Raw genomic sequence first — 24,458 nt, forward strand, 5'->3', positions numbered from 1 at the left:
CTGCTTAGAATAGTACAAAGCATACAGCATAACCATAAATATGTTAGATGCTAACATTTAAATTTCTTTTATCTTTGTAAATTCTTAATAACGAAAATTGTTATTAAGGAAGAACCCTCTAGAGCCCTACATGAAGAGCCTTCGTAACTCAGGGCTGCCGCTGCCACCTTAATCCTGACTGGAAAGACGATACAATGTCAAACAGGCAGAGGAGAACAGGAGGGATTGAACTTCCCCCACCAAGAGCTGGGCCCACCATATTCATTATGGAAGAAACCACTGCTGGTTGCAAACAGGCATCGCAGGGAGCTAGCCACGGAGATAATTATCCCTCTGACCCAGTAATTCATCTCCCTTCTGGAAATCCATCTGATGGGAATAATTTGAGAGAAGCAAAAAAAGACACAAACTAAGACATTCGGCTTGGCCCCATCTGATGGTAGCCATAGGTGAGCAAATATCTTAAAAGGATCAACGTCAACATAGGGTTTAAATTTACTATGGGATTATCTCCCCCATGAAATAGAAGCAGCTGTCAAAAGTAAGTACAAAGATCACACAGGAATATAGAAAATATGATCTAATATTAAGAGAAAGTAAAACACCAGAATGTGACTCATCAAGTAAAAATATGCATGGATATGGACAGTAGTGGGCAAAAAATGGAAATAGCTAGATGAGAACGGTAATACAGGGGATTGTTGTACTCATATATATTTCCCTATAAAAATGAAGGTAAATATGAACCAAACAAATCATTAAAAGCCCCTGAAGACAATGGTCCTGAAGTGTCTTTAAAAAGTTCCATTCTTCTGTGGCTCCTGCATGGTTCAGTTGGTTAAGCGTCTGACTCTTGGTTTCAGCTCAGGTCATGATCTCATGGTCATGAGACTGAGCCTCACATTGGGGCTGGAGATTCTCTCCCTTTACCTCTCCTCCCCACTCATGTGTGCACTTCCACTTGCTCTTGCTCTCAATCTCTGAAACCAATCAATCCTGAAATAAATTAATCCTAAAAATCTTTTTTAAAAGATTTTTTTAATTTGAGAGAGCAGAGTGAGCAAGAGAGAGAGAGAACATGAGTGAGGGGCAGGGGCAAAGGGAGAAACCGATTCCCCACTGAGCAGGGAGCCTGATTCAGGGACCCTGGGTTCATGACCCATGCTGAAGGCTTAACCAACTGAGCCACCCAGGATCCCATAAATAAATCTTAAAAAGTTCCATTCTTCTATCTCAGTCTTTCCCAAGCTGTGTTCCCTGGTAAGTGAAAAGGTGTTTTGTTTGGAGGGGTATATAGAGATGGTCCATATTCAGGGAGTAGGAAATAGGATGAAATGAAACTAAGCAGGCGTCTTTATCAGAAGACCTCAATGCTCATGACTGTGGTGGATTTCCAAACTGTAGATGCAGCTCCTACATACATAATCAAGCGCTTCCCACCCCAAGCCCCTGCACTGGGGGCAACATCCAGGGCCCAGGTCTTGGCCTCTCCTCCTCCTGCTCTTGGGTGTTTCTCTCTGTCAGGCAGAGGATGACCTGTTAGGCACTGTGTGTGGTGCGCACGAAGATGTGATTATGCTGTAGGAGACACCTGGTGTCTTGCCTCTGCTGTCAGATGCTAGAAACTTGCCGAAGAGGTTGTGTCTGGCAGCTACTGAGCCTCTAAGTTAAGGGGTAAAGATTTCCTTTTCTTTCCCAAGTTGGAAAGGCATTTTTGTTTTGTTTTGTTTTGTTTTTGGTAGGGAGGAAAGGTGTCCGTTGTAAGTTGTATAAACTGGGAGCAAGAAGGCCTAATACTTAACCCCTTAATACTTAAAAGCAGAGAACGCAATCTAAATCATCTTATTAATCTGAATTCTTATTTTCATCATTTACAAAGAACAAAACAACTTTGGGCCGCTTCTGAGAAATCTGGTGTTGCCATTGGGATCCCTCAATCTGCTGATTTAATGCTGATTCTGTTACAGACTCATCCTGTCCAGATTAGACTGGTGGGCCCTTAAGGCAGCAGCAGAATGGACAGTTGATACTTCCCCAGATTCAGGAGCTACACTAGCTGTGAAATCTGAATGTGAAAATGCTGCTCCAGGGCCTGCAACCTCAGCCAGATCTTGGCTCCTTCTGGAAAACGAGGGGCTGAGAGGGAGGGCATGGGCTTCAGGACAGAGCCAAGCTCCTGCTCCCCTGCTCCTCAGCTGCCTGCATGTAGGGATCCCCACCTCCTGAAGCCTCTATGAGTTGATCACACAGCTGCTTCCAAAGCTGTGCTGGGGCTCAGAAGTAGCTCAGAGGAGTCTCCTCCTCTTCCCAATCTCATATGAGCTTGCTACAAACCGCCCTGCACAGAAAGGCACACCGGATTGGGTTATTTCCCAGCCATGCAGAGAAGTCCTCTAAGGAAGGGCACGTCTTGCTCAATGATAAATGGGTCTGCACCCCTCCCCTGCCCCGGGCCTGCCAGCTTCCTGGATGGCTTCTTGGGGGAAATCCTGGGCTGGGGACCATAGCCCCCATCCTTCTTTGTAAAACTCACAGTCCACGTTCCACTTGATGCTCCTGGGAGGAAGCTTCAGGGTTTCATTGATTTTCTCCAGGACGGTCTGCAGCTTTTGCTTCTGAGCAATCTCTGACTGGGTGACTTCAGCAACGTTCAGTTTCTCGCTCTCAAGTTTCTCTGGGATGCCAAGGGGGAAAGACAGTGGCTGTTATCTCTAGCCACAGACACCCCCAACTCACGTGCTTCCTCGCTCGTTCATTCGCTCACACGCACACCTGTGCTCATGCATCTACTCAGTACACCTGCACTCACACATCCCCTGTCCCCACAAGTGTATACTGAGCACCTGCTCTGTGAGGGACACTGCTCTCCCCTCATGTGATGGTGGCACTAGTGGCAGCAGTACTGTGAAAACTTGTGACTGTGTCTTGTATCCCCACACGATAAGCTCCCAGGAGCAGGGAAGTGAGGTATGTAACCCAGCCTGTCATCATTGAACCCTTTTCCACCATTCCAGATTTTTCCTTCTTTTCAAGTGTGCCTTCTCTAAGTGTACTCTGAGCCATGACTAGGGGGGCTGTGTGCCTCCTGTGGGCAGGGGTCTTTATTCAAACCCTTTTGCACATTTCTGTAGTATGCACATTTCTGTAGTATGTGTCATGCTTAATCACATTTATCTCTTCTAAGCACCTCTTTTTATTTTTATTTTTTTAAGATTTTATCTATTCATGAGAGAGACAGAGAGAGGGGCAGAGACATAGGCAGAGGGAGAAGCAGGCTCCCTGTGGGAAACCTGAGGCAGGACTTGATCCCAGGACCTGGGCCAAAAGCAGATGCCCAACCACTGAACCACCCAGGTGCCCCACCTTCTTTCCTTTTAAATCCACCTAGAATGTAGCTTATTCGATGTGTCCTGTTTCATGAATTCGAGGGCATTGTTTCTTTACTTTCTTTCCCATATATTAACATCCCTGAAATCAGAGTGTCTTAGAGCTGATGGCATTCTACAGCTGTGCAAGCTAGGTGGAAGACAGGAGATCTCACTGCTTCCACGTGTGTGCACTGGGTCCTAGCCCTTCACAGTGTGGCCACTTCCAGGTCTCAGCCTAGAAGAACACTTTCAAAAAGTAGGAAGTAAAACATCTAGGGAATAAAAAAGCTTTGGGTAACAGTAGTTTAAATGATTTTTCTTTTTTCTGAGTGGTACTTTAAAAATGGTACGTTTTGAAATCAGTTGTTCCTGCACGCACTGGCATGTCCCCGTAACACTTAAAGGCAAACACAGTCTAATCATTTCATCGTTCTAAATTTTTATCTGTTAGGACAACTTTTGCATTTCTGAATGTTATCTGCTGCTGGATTCACCTAATTCTACTCTCCACAACTCATTCAGGATTGGTAGAATTGATACTCTGAAATATGTTTAAAATGTCTTTTTCCTTTATTTTAAAGGACTACTATACAAAAAAATTTAAAATTTATGTGACTAGTCCCCTAAGTAGCTTATTTCTTTTGTTTTTCAGTAGTTGTAGCTTATCCAGGTCAAATATGTCTTGGTTAATTCTTTGAAGATGAGATTGTCCACTGGAGAATTTCTGTAGGTTCTGTGGATTTAAGAATTCTTTCCTGCATCTGGTTAGAATGAGCTCAGGCTCTTCTCGTCTGTGAAGGCCTGAGTGTGCTCTTTCTCTTCTCTTTAGTTGCTTATGGCCATCGTTCTTTAATTCTCAATATCTGGGATTTAATAAGCCTATATTTGAATGTCTTCCTCTTGATTGTTCAAGTTGAAGAGACCATGTGTGCCTTTTCCATTTTTAGACTGTGAATTCTTATCTTGGATCCTCTCCTACCGAAGAAATGACAAGTTGTTTTCATTTTATTTTGCAATCACAATTTTGGTAGTTTGGTAGAGGCTGCCCAAAGTGCTAGGTTAAGGAAACTTCTGAAGCCTTCTCCTGGCTGAGAGGAAAAGATCGCCAGCTTAGGATAGTGATGAGTGTCTTGGGAGAGGTCCTGGTGGGGGGTGGGGGAGGAGAGGAAGCGTCAGAACCACTCTGGCCAGCCCTGATGTGGTACATCATTGCCTGTGATCTTTTATATTTATAACCTTCAGCTGGCATTGGACTTCTTAGGTCTCTGAGTCTGTTTTCTAGCTCAATAATTTTTTTTTGCACTGTGTCCATTCTGTTTTCATTTTTTAAAAATTGGATTTTAGACATTACCCACTAAACACTCATTTTTTTGTTTTTGCCAAGATTTTTTAATTGTCACATTACTAACATTATAATGCTTTCTTCTTAAAATTAAAAAAATTCTGTTTTTTAGCATCTGGCATTATTGAGGAGAAGACTTTTTATGGCTTGCTAATTTCTTTTGCATTACTAATTTTTGAGATGATGTAATTCTGCTTTACTTTTTTCCTACTTTTTTATGCTTTGGGTTTCTTTTTTTGCTTTTAATTTTTGTTGGCTATTTTATTTTGGCACTGACATTGGTATTATGTGGATTTGAGTAGATAGAATATATATATATATATTTAAAGATTTTATTTATTTATTCATGAGAGACGCAGACACAGGCAGAGGGAGAAGCAGGCTCCACTCAGGGAGCCTGACGTGGGACTCGATCCAGGGACTCCAGGATTACGCCCTCAGCTGAAGGCAGATGCTCAACTGCTGAGCCACCCAGGCATCCCAGATAGAATATATCTTAAAGTAAAATTTATTAATAGTTTTTCATGCTCACACACACAAACAGGAAGAGCTCTCTTATTCTTTCTCTGTTAATGAAAGTGAGATTTCTGGCTACTTTTTTTTTTTCATTCAAACATAAATCATGAGTATTTTTGTCAATATATATGGATATAGCTCATTTTTTGGTACCTTTTGACCACCTTCACCCACTCTGTCCCCCCACCCCAACCCCTTATTTCTGGCCATTTCTGGATCTATGAGCTTGTTTTTTTTTTTCTTTAATAAAGATTCAACATACAAGTAAGATCATATGGTATTTCACTTAGCATAGTGTTCTCAAAGTCCATCTACGTTGTTGTAAGTGGCAAGATTTCATTCTTTTTTATAGCCAAATAATGCTGCACTGTATAAATATATATACACCATATCTTCTTTATTCATTTATCTATTGATAGACGTGTAAGTTGTTCTCGTATCTTGGCTATTGTAAATAATGCTGCAGTGAACATAGGGATGCACATATCTTTCAAGTTAGCTTTGTCATTTTCTTTAGACAAATGACCAGAAGTAGACTCACTGGATCATACAGCATTTCCACTTTTAATTTTTAAAGAATTCTCATGCTGTTCAATGGCTGAACCAATTTACATTCTTAGCAGCAGTGCATATAGGTTCACTTTTCTCCATGTCCTTGCCAGGATTTATTTCTTGTCATTCTGATACTAGCCATTCTATTCTGACTGTTTGGTAGTATCTTATTGTGGTTTTGGTTGATGATTACTGATGTTGTGTACCTTTTCATGTGTCTGTTAGCCATCTGAGAGTGTCTTCTTTGGAAAAGTGTCTATTTAGATCTGTGCATTTTAAAATTAGATTGTATTTTTTTCCTTTTTTCCCTCCATTCAGTTTCAAGAGTTCTTTATATATTTGATATTAACCCCTAGCAAGTATTTCCCCCCAGTCGGTAGGTTGCCTTTTCATTGTGTGGATGGTTTCCTTTGTTGTGCAGCTTTTTATTTTGATGAAGTCCCACTTATTTTTTTGTTGTTGTTATTTTATTTTGCCTTTGCTTTTTCTGTCAAACCCAAAAACACAATCACTGAGATCAATATGAAAGAGATCACTGCCTATGTTCTCTTGTAGGACTTTTATGGTTTTGGGTCTTTTTTTTTTAATAAATTTATTTGTTATTGGTGCTCAATTTGCCAACATATAAAATAACACCCAGTGCTCATCCCATCAAGTGCCCCCGTCAGTGACCATCACCCAGTCACTCCCACCCCCCGCCCACCTCCCCTTCCACCACCCCTAGTTCGTTTCCCAGAGTTAGGAGTCTCTCATGTTCTGTCTCCCTTTCTGATATTTCCCACTCATTTTTTCTCCTTTCCCCTTTATTCCCTTTCACTATTTTTTATATTTCCCAAATGAATGAGACCATAAAATGTTTGTCCTTCTCCAACTGACTCATTTCACTCAGCATAATACCCTCCAGTTCCATCCACCTCGAAGCAAATGGTGGGTATTTGTCGTTTCTAATGGCTCAGTAATATTCCATTGTATACATGGATAAAGAAGATGTGGTTTATGTATACAATGGTTTCGGGTCTTATGTTGAATTCTCTAACCCATTTAGAGTTAGTGTTTGTAAATGTTGTAAGATAGTGGTCCACTTTCATTCTTTTGCATGTGGCTGTCCAGTTTTCCCAATGCCATTTATTGAAGAATCTATATTCTAGGCTCCTTTGTCATAAGTTAATTGGCCATATTTGTGTGGCTTTATTTCTAGGCTCTCTGTTCCATTAACATGTGTCTGTTTTTATGCCAATACCATACTGTTTTTTTTTTTTTAATACCGTACTGTTTTAACTACTGGAATTTTGTAATACAGTTTGAAATCAGGGAGCATGGTGCCTCCAGCTTATTCTTCCTTGTCAAAATTGCTTTGGCTATTCAAGGTCTTGTGTGGTTGCATACAAATTTACAAATTTTTGGATCCTCTGTTCTATTTTTTTTTTCTGGGCAATGTCTTTATTTTATCTATTTTCATTTGCATATAATTGACTAAAATGTTATATTAGTTTCAATTGTACAAAATAGTGATTCAACAAGTTTATTTATTATGCTATGTTCACTACAATGTAACTACCATTTGTTTTAATACATCTTCATTACAACATCATTGACTATGTTCCTTCTGCTGTGTCTTTTTATTCCCATGACTTATTTCATAACTGGAAGCCAATTTCTTCCATCCCCTTATTCTGTGAAAACTACCATTGGAATCTCAATAGAGATTGCACTGAATCTGTAGATTACTTTGGGTAGTATAGGCATTTTAACAATATCAATTCTTCTAATCCATGAACACAGAATATCTTTCCATTTGTTTGTTATCTTCAGTTTCTTTCAGCAATGTCTTGTAATTTTAAGTGTACGGGTTTTTCACCTCCTTGGTTAAGTTTATTCCTTGGTATTTATTCTTTTTGATGTGATTGTACATGGGATTATTTTCTTAATTTCTTTCTGATAGTTTGTTTCTTGGTGTATAGAAATGCAACACATTTTTATATATTATCTTAGATAAAAAAGCTTTCTGCTTCCCACCATCGGGTATGTGGGCTTGTCATATAGAGCCTTTATTATGTAGAGATATGTTCTCTCTGTACCCACTCTGTTGAGAATTTTTATCATGAATGGATGTGGAATTTTGTCAAATGCTTTTTCTGCATCTATTGAGATGATTATATGATTATTATCCTTCATTTTGTTAATGTGGCAAATCACAGATTGATTTGTGAATGTGGAACCATTCTTGCATCCTTGGAATAAATCCCACGTGAACATGGCATATGATCCTTTTATTTTTTTTTAAAGATTTTATTTATTTATTCATGAGAGATACAGAGAGAGAGGCAGAGACACAGGCAGAGGGAGAAGCAGGCTCCATGCAGGGAGCCTGACGTGGGACTCGATCCCGGGTCTCCTGGGCCAAAGGCAAGCTCTTAACCGCTGAGCCACCCAGGTGTCCCCATATGATCCTTTTAATGTACTGTTGAATTCACTTTGTAAATATTTTGTTGAGGATTTTTGTATCTATGTTCGTTAGGGATGTTGTTGCAATTTTCTTGTGGCATCCTTGTCACGAGGAGGTTTTAGCATCGAGGTAACACTGGTTTTGTAAAATAAGCCTGGAAGTGTTCCCTCCTCTTCTGTTTTTGAGAAGAGTTTGAGAAGGATTGGTAGTAATTTTCCTTTAAATGTGTGATAGAATTCACCAGTGAAGCCATCTGGTCCTGGACTTTGTTTGTTGGGGACTTTTTGGTTACTGATTCAATCTCCTTACTAATAACCAGTTTGTTAAGATTTTATTTTCTTCATGATTCAGTTTTGTTAGGTTGCATATTTCTAGAAATTTACCAATTTCTTCTAAGTTGTACAATTATTGGTGTATAATTTTTTATAGTAGTCTCATGATCCTTTGTATTTCTGTAGTATCAGTTGTAAAAACTCCTCTCTCATTTCTGATTTTGAGTCCTTTCTTTGCTTGTGAGTCTAGCTAAAGGTTTGTCAATTCCGTTTATCTCTTAAAAAACAACTTAGTTTCATTGATCTTTTCTATTATCCTTTTAGTTTCTAAACATTTCTCTATATGATACATGTCTCACTCAAACATATGAGCATCTATGTCAGTACATATTGATATAACTCATTTAAAAAATCCACATAAGACTCATAACTTATTCAACCATTCCTCTGTAGATATATAGTTATAAGCCACCTTTTTCCTATTTGTATTAAAGGTTTTTTAAAAAAAGATTTTATTTATATATTTGACAGAGCGAGCACAAGCAGGTAGGTGGGGAGCAGCAGGCCGGGGGGGAGAAGCAGACTCCCTGCTGAGCAAAGCCTGATGAAGGCTCCATCCCAGAACTCTGGGATCATGACCTGAGCCAAAGGCAGATGCTTAACAGACTGAGCCACCCAGGAGCCCCTGTATTAAAGTTTCAATAAACATTGGGTGTGTGTGTGTGTGTGTGTGTGTGTTACCAACTGATTATTGCCAGTAAAAGGAAAAGCTGTTGCCTTACAGATTTTCTTAAATAGAGTCATCTTACCAAATCTCCTTGTTAGTTCTATTATTGTTTGAGTCTTTAGCACTCTTTGGGTATGGAAATAAGATAAAACATAGTTCTTTCTATTTTGTAAGCTTATATCATTTATTTCAATTTTATGACATTTTCAAATAAAAGATTTGAGAACCTCTTCTGCTATTTCTATCCCCTACTTTATTTTTAAAACACTCAACCCTCAAAACTTAACAGTTCCATTCAAATATCCCTATAGTTAAATAGTAATTTCAGTCATTGTTGCTAAGTAGTTAAAGATAATTTCTTTCTCAAAACCCCTGGTTTTTCTCTTTTGCTCTTTATTAAACTAATTTCAGCTAGCTACATGAAAATTTTCTATTGCTGAAATTTTATTCTTCCATGAAATTGTTTCTTTCATGTTTCTATAGTTCTACAAATTGTTCATCATTAGTTTAACTTGTTATAAAGTAATAGGCATGATTTTGAAATAGGATGCTATTTAGCAAATTTTCTCAGGATTATTTTGTGACTCTTTCACTTGTTTTTGAATTTAGCTTCCAAATGTGCTTTTGGAGAGATTATTTTTAGAAAACAATAAAATAGTATTCGAAGAGTTCTTAAGTATCAAGACAGAGCAGAATAAACTCAACTCCCTGAATGGTAGAAAAACTGGGATGTTCTAACAAACACAGATACTATATATATTATACTTTATTAATGTAACCGTTCTTCAGAGAATTAGAGTACATAAAATACTCTTTTCAGTATGAGTGATTCCTGAGTTATTACATTTCTGTCTCCAAATATACAGAGAGGCTTTGTTAGATTTTTTTTTTTTTTTGTACCATGGCCAGAGAGTTTGGTCTTTATAATAATTTGTTGAGACACACTTTATGGACATAGATTTTGTAAGTGATCCATCCATATACGGTTGAAAAGAAAGAATACTCTAGTTTTGGTATGACTGGTTAATTATATTCTCCAAATCTCCTCTATCCTTATGAATTTTTTTCTTAATGTGTTATTAACAGATATATGTTAAAAATCTAACACTGGATGGAAGATTTATCAAGTCCTTGTAATCCTGTCAATTTTATAATGTTATGCATAAAAGAACATTTAGATTAAAAATGTATTTTCCTAGTAGCTTTAGTCTCCTCAATATGTAAAGACTTTCTATAGTAATGCTTTTTGCCTTGAAGTCTGTTTTGTCAGATATTAAAATAGTTACCCCAGCTTTCTTTTAATTAGTATTAGTCTAGTGTGTGTAATTGTTTCCACTTTTTAAACCACTCCAATGTGGGATTTTTAAAAAAGATTTTATTTGTTTATTCATGAGAGACACACAGAGAGAGGCAGAGACAGGCAGAGGGAGAAGCAGGCTCCCCATGGGAAACCTGATGTGGGACCTCTTCCCAGGGCCCTGGGATCATGCCCTGAGCCGAAGGAAGACATTCAACCACTGAGCCACCCAGGTGTCCCCCAATGTGGGATTTGAACTCACCACCATGAGGATGCCTAACTGATTGAGCCACTCAGGTGCCCCTAATTATTTCCACTCTTTAAATCATTCTTTGTTTCCATAAATTTAGAGTGTCTCTTATAAATAGCATATAGCAAGATGTTGTTGGGCTATTTAGTTTGGCAATCTTTGTCTTTTAAATGGATAAAGTCAATTTATATTGAATGCGTTCATCAATATACTTGGATCCACTTCTCCCAACTTATTTTCAACTTTTTATTATTCTGCTTTTTCTGGTTCTTTATCCACCCTTCCACAGGTATGATTTCTTTTGGATGAAGGTTTCTATTCTCTCTCATTTCATTTTTTCCCCCAATTACTAGTAGGGAGGCTATACACTCTGTTTTATTATTTTAGTGGCTAGCCTAAAAAATTTGCCATGTGTATTTAACTGAAATAGAAACAATACAGGCTTTCTGAGTCTGACTTACTGCACTTAGCTTGTATACTAAATAATACAGGACTTAAGAGGATACTTTGACTTGAATCACACTCTTCCTGACTTAAGTGTTATAGTTGTCTGGGATTCTATCTTAATTTCTTAAATCAATAATTTAGACATTATTGTGATTTTTTTTTAATTTATTTTTTATTGGTGTTCAATTTACTAACATACAGAATAATTATTGCTTCAATCTACCCATCATGGTGATCTTTTTAATTATAAGTTATTTTATTTTATTAAAAATTTTGAGTATAGTTCATACAATGTTATATTGTTTCAGGTATACAAGATAGTGACTCAGCATCTCTGTGCATTAGGCTATGCTCCCAAGTGTAGTTACCATGTGTCACCATATAGTGCTATTACAGTATCACTGACTATATTTCCTATACTGTACATTTTATTCCCATGATTTATTCATTCCATAACTGGAAGCCTGTATCTCCCATTCTCCTTTGTTCATTTTGCCTATCCTCTGTCCCTTCCTTCTGGCAACCATGAACTTGTCCTCTGTATTTACAGGTATGATTCTGCTTTTTGTTTATTCATTGGTTATGTTTTTCACATTCCACATAAGTGAAATCATATGATATTTGGCTTTCTCAGTCTGACTTATGGCACCTAGCCTAATACCCTCTAGGCCTATCCATGCTGTCACAAATGGCAAGATCTCATTCTTTTTCATGGCTAATATTCCATTGTATATACGTATATATATGCACACTTCTTTATCCATTCATGTCGATGGACATTTGAGTTGTTTCCATATCTTGGTTATTATAAATAATGCTGCAATAAACATTGAGGTGTATAGATCTTCAAATTAGTGTTTTTGTTTCCTTTGGAAAAATATGTATTTAATTTGCATTTCCCTGAAGATTACTGATGTTGGGTATCTTATCATGTGTCTGTTGTCCATCTACATGTCATCTTTAGAAAAATGTTCTATTCAGGTCCTCTGCCTGTTTTTAACTGAGTTATCTGATTTTTTTTGGTTGAGTTGTATAAGTTCTTTATATATTTTAGATTTTAACACCCTATCCAATATATTGTTTTCAAATATCTTCTCCCATTCAGTAGGTTGCCTTTTTGTTTTTTTGTGTTTTTTTTTTTTTTTGGTGTTTTTTTTCACTGTACAAACTCTTTATTTTGATGTAATACCCCTAGTTTATTTTTGTTTCCCTTATCTTAGGAGACATATCTAGAAAAATATTGCTATGGCCAATGTCAAAGAAATTACTGCTTATGTTCTCTTGTAAGATTTTTATGGTTTCAGGTCTTACATTTAGGCCTTTAATCCATTTTGAGTTTATTTTTGTGTATGGTGTAAGAAAGTGGTCCAGTTTCATTCTTATGCATGTTGCTGTCAAATTTCCCCAACACCATTTGTTGATGAGACCATCTTTCCCCATTGTATATTCTTGCCTCCTTTGTCACATATTAGTTGACTAGACTGGCATGGTTTTATTAGTTTTATTCAACCCACCATGTGACCTTTCCTCATCATTTTCTGCTACATTTCAAATCTTTCTTTTGGGTTCAGTTTTCTTGTTCCTGGAATACATCCTTTAAAGATATCTTTTAGTAAGGATCTGTTAGAAGTAAACTCTCTCAATTTATGTTTGCTTAAAATGACTTCATTTTCTCATTTAAAAATTTTTCTTAATTTGAATTCAATTTAATTAACATATAATGTATTATCAGTTTCAAAGGTAGAATTTAGTAGTTCATCAGTTGTATATAACACCCAGCACTCTACATCAAGTGCCCTCCTTAATGCTCATCACCAAGCTACCCTATCCCCACCTCCCTTCCAGCAACCCTCAGTTTGTTTCCTGTAGTTAAGAGTCTCATTTTTTTGAAAACAGCTTTTTTCCCTGGGTAACATATGACATTTTTTTCCTAAATTTTGAAGATTTCATTTCAATATATTTTGGCTATTGCTTCTGAGGGAAGATAGCTTTCACGCTGTTGTTCCTTTACAGGTAATCTACCTTTTCTCTATGCTTTCGGTCATTTCTTTGTCTTCAGTGTTCTTAAGTTTTATTATAACGTGTGTAGGTATAGATTTATTGTTATTTATCATATTTGGGAGCCTGTGAACTTAATCTGAGAAGTCATATCTTTCATCAATTCTAGAAAATTCCCATTTATTATATCTTTAAATTTGCCTTGTCTCCATTTTCCTTATCTTTTCCTGCTAGAATTTCAGTTAGCTATATGTTAGATTTTCTTAGAAAAATCTCTTTTAGTTCGCTTTCTTATTTTAGGCACTCTTGTCTCTACATTGCCTTCTGGGTAATTTCTTCAGTGCCAACTTCCAGGTCACAAATTCTTTCTTTAGCTGTGTCTGATCCATTGAGGTTTCTAATTATATATTATATATATATATATATATTTTTTTTTTTTTTCATTTCTAGAAGTTCTGTTTGGTTCTCTTTCACATTGACTTGTCCAATTTTGATAATTACTTTTTAAAAAAAGATTTATTTAAGACAGAGTGAATGAGTATGGGGGAGGGACAGAGGGAGAGAGAGTCTTAAGCGGACTCCATGCTGAGTGCAGAGCCCAACTTGAGGTTCAACCTCATGACTCTGAGATTATGACCTGAGCTGACACTTAGCTGACTGCACCACCCAGGTGCCCCTAATAGCTTGTAAAAAATAATCCTTTCATTAGCCTTTTTAAGTTTTTTATTTTGACATATTTAAACATATTTAATAACTGATCAGTTGCTAATATATAGCATTTGTGGGATGAGTTTACAGTCTATTATTCTGTTGATCTTTGCTCAAAGTGGTTGCTTCTCATGTGTTTTGTGATTTCTGATTTTTAACTTTCTTTGAAACTTTGTCTCTGGGAGCTCTTTGTGGCCTAGGTTGGAAGTTCATTCCTCGAAAAGGACATATTTTGCTTTTGCCCTGGGAAGCACTAATAATCTGGAATAACTTTTTTTAAAAGATTTATTTATTTTATTTATTTATGATAGACAGAGAGAGAGAGGCAGAGACACAGGAGGAGGGAGAAGCAGGCTCCATGCTGGGAACCCAACGTGGGACTCGATCCCGGGACTCCAGGATCATGCCCTGGGCCAAAGGCAGGCGCTAAACCACTGAACCACCCAGGGATTCCCTGGAATAACTTTTAACTACATTTCAATCTTGGGGCTTTTTTCTTGGAAATATAGCAAACTTTTATTTTAATTTTATTTTTAATTGTAGGTGACATATTAGGTTCAGGTGAATAACAGTGATTCAACAATTATGTAGATTATGAAAAGCTCACCATGATAAGTGTACCTACCATCTATCACTGTATAAAGTTATTCCAATATTATGGACTATGTTTGCTATACTGTACCATTCAACCTCATGACTTTAGTATTTTAAAATTGGAAGTTTGTGCCTCTTAATCCACTTCAACTATTTTCCCCATTCCCTACGTCCCCCTCCCCTTTGACAACCATTAGTTCTCTGTGATTCTGTTTTTGTTTTGTTTTTAGATTCCAGATATAAGTGAAATTATATGGTATTTGTCTTTTTCTGACATATTTCAGTTAGCATAATACTCTCTAGGCCCATCTGTGTTGTCATAAATGGCAAGATCACATTATTTTTAATAGCGAATAATACTCTATTGCATATATATATATATATATATACACACACATATACACACACACATACACACACACTACATTTTCTTTATCCATTTATCTATTTATAGATACTTAATAAGTTCTTTCTATAACTTGGCTATTGTAAGTAAAGTTGCAGTAAACATAGAGGTGCATATATCTTTTCAAATTAGTGTTCACATTTTCTTCAGGTAAATATCCAGTAGTGGAATTAGTAGATGATAGGGTATTTCTATTTTTAATTTTTTGAGGATCTTCCATAATGTTTTTCATAGGAGCTGTACCAGATTGCATTCCCACCAACAGTGCAAAAGGGTTCCTCTTTCTCCACATCCTTGTCAACATTTGTTTCTTGTGTTTTTGATTTTAGCCATTCTGACAGGTGCGAGGCAATATCTCATTGTCATTTTGATTTGCATTTCCCTGATGATAAGTGATTATGAGCATGTTGTGTGTGTGTGTGTGTGTGTCTGTTGGCCATCTGTGTGTCTTCCTTGGAGAGATGTCTGTTCAAGTCTTCTGCCCATTTCTAAATTAGATCGTGTTTTCAGGTTGTTGAGTTCTCTATATATTTTATATATTTTGGATACTAACCCTTTATCAGATATGTCTTTGCAAATATGTTCTCCTATTCCATAGGTTGCCTTTTAATTTTATTGATTGTTTCCTTTTCTGTGCAGATTTTAATTTTGATGTAGACTCAATAGTTTATTTTTGCCTTTGTTTCTCTTGCCTCACAAGACCTATCTAGAAAATAGTTGCTTTGACTGGTGTCAGAGAAATTACTGCCTGTGCTTTCTTCTAGGATTTTTATGGTTTCAGGTCTTCTAATTAGGTTTCTAATCCATTTTGAGTTTATTTTTGTGTATGGTGTAAGAAGGTTGTCCAGTTTCATTCTTTTGCACGTAGCTGTCCAGTTTTCTGAATACTTTGTTGAACAGACTGTCTTTTTCTCACTGGATAGTCCTACCTGCTTTGTTGAAATTTAACTGACCATATTTGTAAGTTTATTTCTGAGTATTCTATTCTGTTCCATTGCTCTATGTGTATATTTTTGTGCCAGTACCATACTGTTTGGATTACTATAGCTTTGTAAGATAACTTGAAGTCTGGAATTATGATACCCCCAGTTTTGTTTTTCTTTTTTGGGATTGCTTCAGCTGTTCGGTGTCTTTTATGGTTCCACACAAATTTTAAGATTGTCCCAGTTCTGTGAAAAATGCTGTGGATATTTTGATAGGACTGCATTAAATCTGTAGATTGCTTTGGGTAGTATAGATATTTTAACAGAATTTTTTCTTCTAATCCATGAGTGTGGAATGTCTTTCCGTTTCTTTGTGTTGTCTTTAATTTTTTTCATCAATATTCTATAGTTTTTTTAAAAAAAAACAGGCATCTCATCTCTTTGATTAAACTTATTCCTAGGTATTTTATTCTTTCTGCTGTAATTGTAAATGGGATTATTTTCTTAATTTCTCTTTCTGCTGCTTTTAGTGTATAGAAATGCAAGAGATTTCTGTACATTGATTTTGTATCCTGTGACTTTACTGAGTTCATTTATCAGCTCCAGTAGTTTTGTGATAGAGTCTTTAGGGTTCTGTCTATATAATATCATGTCATCTGTACATAGTGAACATTTTACTTCTTCCTTATCAATTTGGATGCATTTTATTTCTTTTTGTTGTCTGGTTGCTGTGGCTAGAATTCTAGCACTATGTTGTTTACAAGTGATGAGAGTAAAATCCTTGTCATGTTCCTGACTTGAGGGGGAAAGCTCTCAGTTTTTCTTATTGAGTACAGTATTTGTTGTGGGTTTTTCATATAGGGCCTTTATTATGTTGTGGTATGTTCCCTCTAGACCTACTTTGTTGAGAGTTTTTATCATGAATGGATGTTGTACTTTAGTCAAATGCTTTTTCTGTATCTATTGAAATGATCATATGGTTTTTATCCTTTCTCTTCTTGATGCAGCGTATCACACTGATTGATTTGCAAATATTGAATTACCCTTGCATCCCAGGAATAAATCCCACTTGATTATGATGATCTTTTTCATGTATTGTTGGATTCAGTTTGCTAGTATTTTGTTGTGCATTTTTTAATATATTTTCATCAGAGATACTCAGCCTGCAGTTCTCTCTTCCTGTGGTGTCTTTATCTGGCTTTGGTATCAGGGTAATACTGGCCTCCTAGAATTAATTTGGAAAATTTCTATCCTCTTTTATTTTGTGGAATAGGTTGAGAAGAATTGTTATTAACTCTTCTTTAAATGTGTTGTAGAATTTGCCTGTGAAGTTCTCCAGTTCTGGACTTCTGCTTGTTGGAAGTTTTTTGATTACCAATTCAATTTCATTACTAGTAATCAGTCTGTTCAAATGTTCTATTTCTTACTGATTCAGTTTCGGTAGGTTGTCTAATTTGTTAGTATAACTTTTCACAATATTCTCTTATAGTCCTTTGTATCTCTATGGTGTCATTATTTCTCATGTTTTGTCTAGGATTTTGAGTTCTTTCTCAATCTCTTTGTTGATGAGTCTGGCTAGAGGTTTATCAATTTTGTTGATCTTTAAAACAAAAAAACTAGCTCCTGGTTTCATTCATCTGTTCTATTAGGGCTTTTTTGTTTTGTTTGTTTTAGTTTATGTATTACTTATCTCTGCTTTAATCTTCTGTATTTCCTTTTTTTCCCCCCCGCAGGTTTTGGGTTTTGTTTTTTTTCTTTTTATTCTAGCTCCTTTAGAGGTAAGGTTAGGTTATTTATTTGAGATTTTTCATGCTTTTGAGGTAGGCCTATACTGATATAAATTGCCCTCTTGGAATTGCTCATGTTGCATCCAAAAGATTTTGTACCATTCTTTTAATTTTTATTTTTCTATGTGTTTATTTCTTCTTGATTTCCTGGTTGAACCATTCATTGTTTAGTAGCATGTTGTTTAACCTCCAAGTATTTGTGTTCATTTAATCTTGAATTTGTTAAGACTTGTTTTGTGGCCTAATATATGATCTATTCCGGAGAATGTTCCATGTACACTTGAAAAGAATGTATATTCTGTTTTAGGATGGAATGTTCTAAATATATTGGTTAAATCCATCTGGTCCAGGGTGTCATTCAAAGCCACTGTTTCCTTGTTGATTTTGTGTTTGGATGATCTATCCATTAATGTAAGTGGGGTGTTAAAGTCCCCCACTCTATTGTATAACTGTTGATTGTTTCCTTTATGTTCGTTATTAACTGTTTTATGTATTTGGGTGCTCCAATGTTGAGTGCATAAATACTTACAATTCTTTTATCTTCTTGTTGGGTTATCCTCTTTATTATTATATAGTGTCTTTCTTTGTCTCTTATTATATTACGGTTTATTTTGTCTGATATAGGTACGGGACCCTGGCTTTCTTTTGACATCTATTTGCATGATAAATATTTCTTCAACTCCTCACTTTCAATCTGCAAATGTCTTTGGTTCTGAAATGAGTCTCTTGTAGGCAGCACATAGGTGGGTTTCATTTTTTAAAAAAGATTTTTAAAAATTTATTTATTCATGAGAGAGAGAGAGAGAGAGAGAGGCAGAGACACAGGCAGAGGGAGAAGCAGGCTCCATGCAGGGGGCCTGATATGGATTCGATTCCATATCTCCAGGATCACACCCTGGGCTGAAGGTGGTGCTAAACCGCTGAGCCACCGGGCTGCCCGGGTTTCATTTTTTAATTCACTCTATACACTTATATATATATATATATATATATATATATATATATATATATATATATACTGATATAATATATATATTTTAAAAACGTATTTATTCATTGATTCATTCATTCATTGATTCATTCATTCATTCATGAGAGACCTACACAGAGAGAGGTAGAGACACAGGCAGAGGTAGAAGCAGGCTCTCTGCAAGGAGCCCAATGTGGGCCTCAATCCCAGATCCCAGAAGGCAGACACTCAACTGCTGAGTCACCCAGGTGTCCCACTTTATGTCTTTTGATTAGAACATTCAGTCCATTTACATTCAAAGTAATTACTGATAGATATGTTTTTATTGCCATTTTATTATTTATTTTGTGGTGGTTTTCCTAGTTTTTCTTTGACCCTTGTCTTGACCTCTTTTATGGTTTGTTGGCTTTCTTTGGTGACATAGTTGGATCCCTTTTTCTTTATTCTTTGCATATCTGTTACTGGTTTTAATTTGTGGTTACCATTAGGGTTGCATATAACATCTTCTGCATACAGCAGTCTACATTAAGTTGATGGTCACTTAAGTTTGAACCCATTCTTCACTCCTTTCCTTGCCCCCACATTTTACATATCTAGTGTCATATTTTACATCCTTTTGTGAATCTTCTGACTTATTTTTACAGACACACTTATTTTTACTGCTTTTGGGCTTCCTACTTTTCTTACTCTTACCTATAGTCCTTTTGTTCCACTCAGAGTCCCCTTTAACATTTCTTATAGGGCTGGTTTAGTGGACATGAACTCCTTTAGCTTTTGTTTGTTGGGGAAACTCTATCTCTCCTTCTATTCTGAATGGTACCCTTGCTGGATAGAGTATTCTTAGTATTCTTGCAAATTTTTCCCTTTCAGCACTTTGAATATATCATGCCACTCCCTTCTGGTCTACAAAGTTTCTGCTAAAATTCTGCTGGTAGCCTTATGTGGTTTCCTTTGTATGTAACAGGCTTTCTTCTTGCTCCTTCAAAAAAATTTTTATCACTACTTTTTGGCATTTTAATCACTATGTGTCTTGGTGTGGACCTCCTTGGGTTGATTTTGTTGGGGGACCTCTGTGCCTCTTGGATCTGGCTATGTTTCCTTCCCCACATTAGGGAAGTTTTCAGCTATTCTTCAAATAAAGTTTTGGCCCTCTTTTCTCTTTTCTTCTTCTGAGATCCTATGTGAGTTTTATTATACTTGATGGAGTTACTGAGTTCCCTAAATCTAAATTTATTCTCATTTTGCATAAATATTTCTCTCACAGGCTCAACTTGGTTAGTTTCTATTATACTGTCTTCCAGGTCATTATTTTGTTTCTCTGCTTCCTCTAGCCTCCTATTTATTCCACCAAGTATATTTTAAATTTCATGTATTGTGTTCTTCATCTCTGGTTGGGTTTTCTTTTTTTGTCTCTATTAATGGTCTCACTGATACCCTACACTCTTTTCTCAAGTCCTGTGAGTATCTTGATCACTACCTTAAATTCTCTATCAGACATATTGCTTCTATCTATTCTGCTTAGGTCTCCTACTATGGTTTTGTCCTACTTTTTCCCTTGGGACATATTCCTCTGTCTCTTTATTTTGTCTAACTCTCTGTTTCTCTGTGTTAGGAAAGTTAGCTAAATCTCCTGTTCTGAAGGTAATGGCCTGTCCTATCATGCCCTGAAGTGCAATGTCCTCTGTTTCCCAGGACTTGGTGCTTCAGGAAGTGTCTCCTATGTGTGTTGTGTATGCCTTACTGTTGTGTCTTCCATTTTTTCCCTCAGTCTAGCCATCTACAGAGGCTCTTTTTGCCTGTTGTGGGGAGTTTTTGGTCTTCAGCCATGTGTGGCGCATTTAATAAGATATGAACTGGTCTGCTTTTGAAATAAGACCTGCCACCACTGTACAGAGGCCCTGCAAAACGTGGGTCAGGAGAGGTAGCATTGGCAGAGTCTGCATCAGTTTTCTTGGGAGGGAACCTGCAACACAGTACTAAGGCAAGTGTGCCTGGGAAGGGTGGATCCGCTGAAGTGTGTGTGTGTTGCACGGCTTGGTGTAAGCACATTAGGTAGTGAGTGTAGATGTTATGCTGGTTCCTGTAGAGAGCTGTGTGTTTATGCTGAAGGGCAGGGGAAGTAAATGGTGGCTACTAGCTCCTTTGTTCCTGGAGGGATCTCTCTGTGATACCTGTCTTCCTGGGCCATGCTCTGAAATGAGTAAATAACTCTCCTTCCTGTGTGCCCTAGGCATTTTTCAAATTGCTGTATTTCCATGGGCTATTCATCTTGCTGTCTCTTTAAGGGCTGGGACTCTGCTTCCTAACGGCCTCCAGACTCTCCTGGAACAGAGCTTGCTGATTTTTAAAGTTCTAGGCTTTAAGTCTACTAGTAGTAAGAACTCATGAGATACAGCCCCCTTTGCCTTCAATGCCAAATATGGAGATTTGTCTTCCTATACGGGCTCTCTGGTGTGATAGTCTGTTTCTTCACACTCCTAGCTTCCTCCCAATTGCAGATGGCCACAGTATGTTTCACTCCCAAACTATGTCTCTGCTTGTCCTATTTTCTTTGATATGGGCTTTTCTCTACCTTTAATGGAGTTTCTTCTGCTAGTATTTGGGTCATCTTGGGTCCTCCTACACCATCACCACCTTCCCAGCCTCCTACTGTCTATGTTTTCTCTGAGGAGTTTTATGGTTTCAGGTCTCACATTTAGGGCTTTAATCTACCTTGAGTTTATTTTTGTGTATGATGTTAGAAAGCAGTCCAGTTTCATTCTTTTTCATGTAGTTGTCCAGTTTTCCCAGCACCATTTATTGAAAAGGCTGTCTTCTCCCCATTGCATATTCTTGCCTCCTTTGTCATAGATTAATTACATAAATGTGGGTTTATTTCTGGCTCCCTATTCTGTTGCATTGATCTATGTGTCCATTTTTGTGCCAATACCATTAGTTTTGATTTCTACAGCTTTTAAGTATCTCTTGAAATCTGGAATTATGATACCTCCAGCTTTGTTCTTTCTAAAGACTACTTTGGCAATTTGGGGTCTTTTGTGGTTCCACGCAAATTTTGGGATTTTCTCTTTCATTTTTGTGAAAAAATATTGTTGGTATTTCAATAGGGATTGCATTAAATATGTAGATTGCCATGGATAATATAAACATGTTAACAATATTAATTTTTCCAATCCGTGAGTGTGAAATACCTTTCCATTTGTTGTGCCATCTTCAGTTTCTTTCATCAGTGTCTTATCATTTTCAGAGTACAGGTGTTTCACCTCCTTGGTTAAGTTTATTCCCGGATATTTTATTCTCCTATGTGCAAGTGAAAATGGGATCATTTTCTTACTTTCTCTTTCTGCTACTTTGTTATCTGTTATTAGTGTATACACACTGTTATTAGAGTATACACACTCAACAGATTGCTGTGTATTGGTTTTGTATCCTGAAACTTTACTGAATTCATTTATTCTAGTAGTGAAGTCTTTAGGATTTTCTATGCACAATATCATGTCATGTGCAAATAGTGACATCTCTACTTCTTCCTTACCAACTTGGATGCCTTTTCTTTCTTCTCTGAGTGCTAAATGTCTAAAACTTCTGCTTCTATAGTGGTAAGAGTGGATATCCTTGTTTTGTTTCTTATTTTAAAGTTTTCAGTTTTTCACCATTGAGTATGATGTTAGCTGAAGTTTTTCACACATGAACTTTATTATGTTATGTTCCCTTTAAATCAATTTCTTGAGTTTTTTTTTTTTTAATGAATGGATGTTGAATTTTGTCAGGTGCTTTTTCTGCTCCTATTGAGACGATTATATGGTTTTTAATTCTTCAGTTTAATGTTGTGTATTACATTGATTTATGGGTATTGACCCATCTTTGCATCCCTGGAATAACCCCATGTAGTTGTCATGATTGTCTTTTAATGTATTGCTGAATGTGGTTTGTTAATGTTCTGATGAGGTTGTTTGCACCTATGTTCATCAGGGATATTGGACTGAAGTTTTCTTTTTTTTTTTTGTGATGTCTTTGTTCGGTGTTGGTACCAGGGTGATGCTTTCCTTCCTCTTCTTTTTGGAATAATTTGAGGACAACAGGTATTAATTCTTCTTTAAATGTTTGGTAGAATACGCTTGTGAATTGTTCTGGTCCTGGCCTTTGTTGGGAATTTTGATTACCGGTTCAATTTCAGTACTAGAATTGGTCTGTTCAGATTTTCTGTCTCTTCCTCATTCAGTTTTAGAAGATTGTATGTTTCTAGGAATTCATCCATTTCTCCTAGGTTGTCCAATTTGTTGGCATATAATTTTTCATGGTATTTTATATTCCTTTGTATTTCTGTGGTGTTGTTACTTGTATCATTTTTTTTATTAACTTGGATCCTCTTTTTTTCTTGATGTGTCTGGCTAATGTTTTATCTATTTTGTCTTCTCAAAAAACCAGCTCTCGGTTTCATTGCTCTTTTCTATTTTTTTAGTCTATTTCATTTACTTCTCCTCTGATCTTTATTTCTTTCTACTAACGTTGGGCTTTGTTCTTTTTCTTTAGGTGTAAGGTTAAGTTGTTTCAGATTTTTCTTGTTTCTTGAGGTAGGCCTGTTTATTGTTATATTTCCCTCTTAGAACTTCTTCCACTGTGTTCCCAAAGATTTTGGATTGCTCTTTTTCCATTTTCATTTTTCTTCATGTATTTTTTTATCTCATTGACCCATTGGTTGTTTAGTAGCATACTGTTTAGCTTCCATGTGTTCGTGTTTTTTCCATTTTTTTCCTTGTGATTGATTTCTAGTTGCACACTGTTGAGGTCAGAAGAGATGCCATATATGGCAGCTTCAATCTTTTTAAATTTATTGACACTTGTTGCCTAACATGTGATCTATCCTGGAGAATGTTCCATGTGCACTTGAAAAGAATGTGTATTTTGCTATTTTTGGATCAAATGGTTTGTATGTAACTGTTAAGTCCATCTGTCTAATATGTCATTCAAAGATACTGTTTCCTTTTTTTTTTTTTTAAGATTTATTTATTTATTTATTTATTTAGTTAGTTAGTTAGTTAGTTAGTTAGAGTAGGGAGAGGAAGAGGAAAGAATTCCAAGCAGATTCTGTGCTGAGGACAGAGACTGACTGGGGGCTCAATCTTATGACCCTGAGATCATGACTGGAGCTAAAAGTAAGACTTGGCTACTTAACTGATGAACTCCCAGATGCCCCGATATTATTACTTTATTGATTTCCTGCCTGAGTTATCTACTCATTGATGTAAGTGGAGTGTTAAAGTCTCCTACTATTATTATATCACTGTCAAGTTTGCCCTTTATTTCTGTTAATATTTGCTTTATGTATTAGGTGCTCCAAAATTGGGTGCATGGATATTTAAAGTTGTTATATCCTCTTGTTGGACTGATCCCTTTATCATTATATAATGCCCTTGTTTGTTTCTTAATAAAGTCTGTTTTTAAGTCTATTTTATCTGATGTTTAAATTGCTACTCTGGCTTCCCTCACCCCCTGCCATCTTTTCTCATTTGCATAAAATAGTTTTTTCCATCCTTTCACTTTTATTCCTTATGTGTCTTTAGTTCTAAAGTGAGTATCTTGTAGGCAGCATATAGATTGGTATTGTTTTGTTTTTAAGATTTTATTTATTTATTTGACAGAAACACAAATAGGCAGAGGGAGACAGAGAAGCAGGCTCCCAGCTGAGCAGGGAGCCTGATGGGGGGCTGAATCCTAGGACCCTGGGATTATGACCTGAATTGGAGGCAGATACTTAAGTGACTAAGCCACCCATGCACCCCAGGTCTTTCTTTTTTAAAATCCATCCTGCCATCCTATGTCTTTAATTGAAGCCTTTAGACCATTTATATCCAAAG

The 24,458-nt window shown here is 36.6% G+C and overlaps 1 protein-coding gene across 4 annotated transcripts in view; it reads right to left on the reverse strand.

Annotated features, from left to right (window-relative positions):
- PARVA (parvin alpha) overlaps nucleotides 1–24,458 on the reverse strand; it is a 167,317-nt gene that overhangs the window by 26,375 nt on the left and 116,484 nt on the right. For 3 of the 4 annotated variants that reach the window (XM_072794040.1, XM_072794039.1, XM_072794042.1), the window contains exon 5: nucleotides 2,534–2,674. The exons of the other annotated variant lie outside the window; for it this stretch is intronic. In XM_072794040.1, the coding sequence (XP_072650141.1) occupies nucleotides 2,534–2,674 (141 nt within the window). The remainder of the gene's footprint in view (nucleotides 1–2,533; nucleotides 2,675–24,458) is intronic. 4 annotated transcript variants of the gene reach the window in all.

The sequence above is a fragment of the Canis lupus genome, chromosome 23, assembly GCF_048164855.1.
Source record: "Canis lupus baileyi chromosome 23, mCanLup2.hap1, whole genome shotgun sequence".
Taxonomy (NCBI): Eukaryota; Metazoa; Chordata; class Mammalia; order Carnivora; family Canidae; genus Canis; species Canis lupus.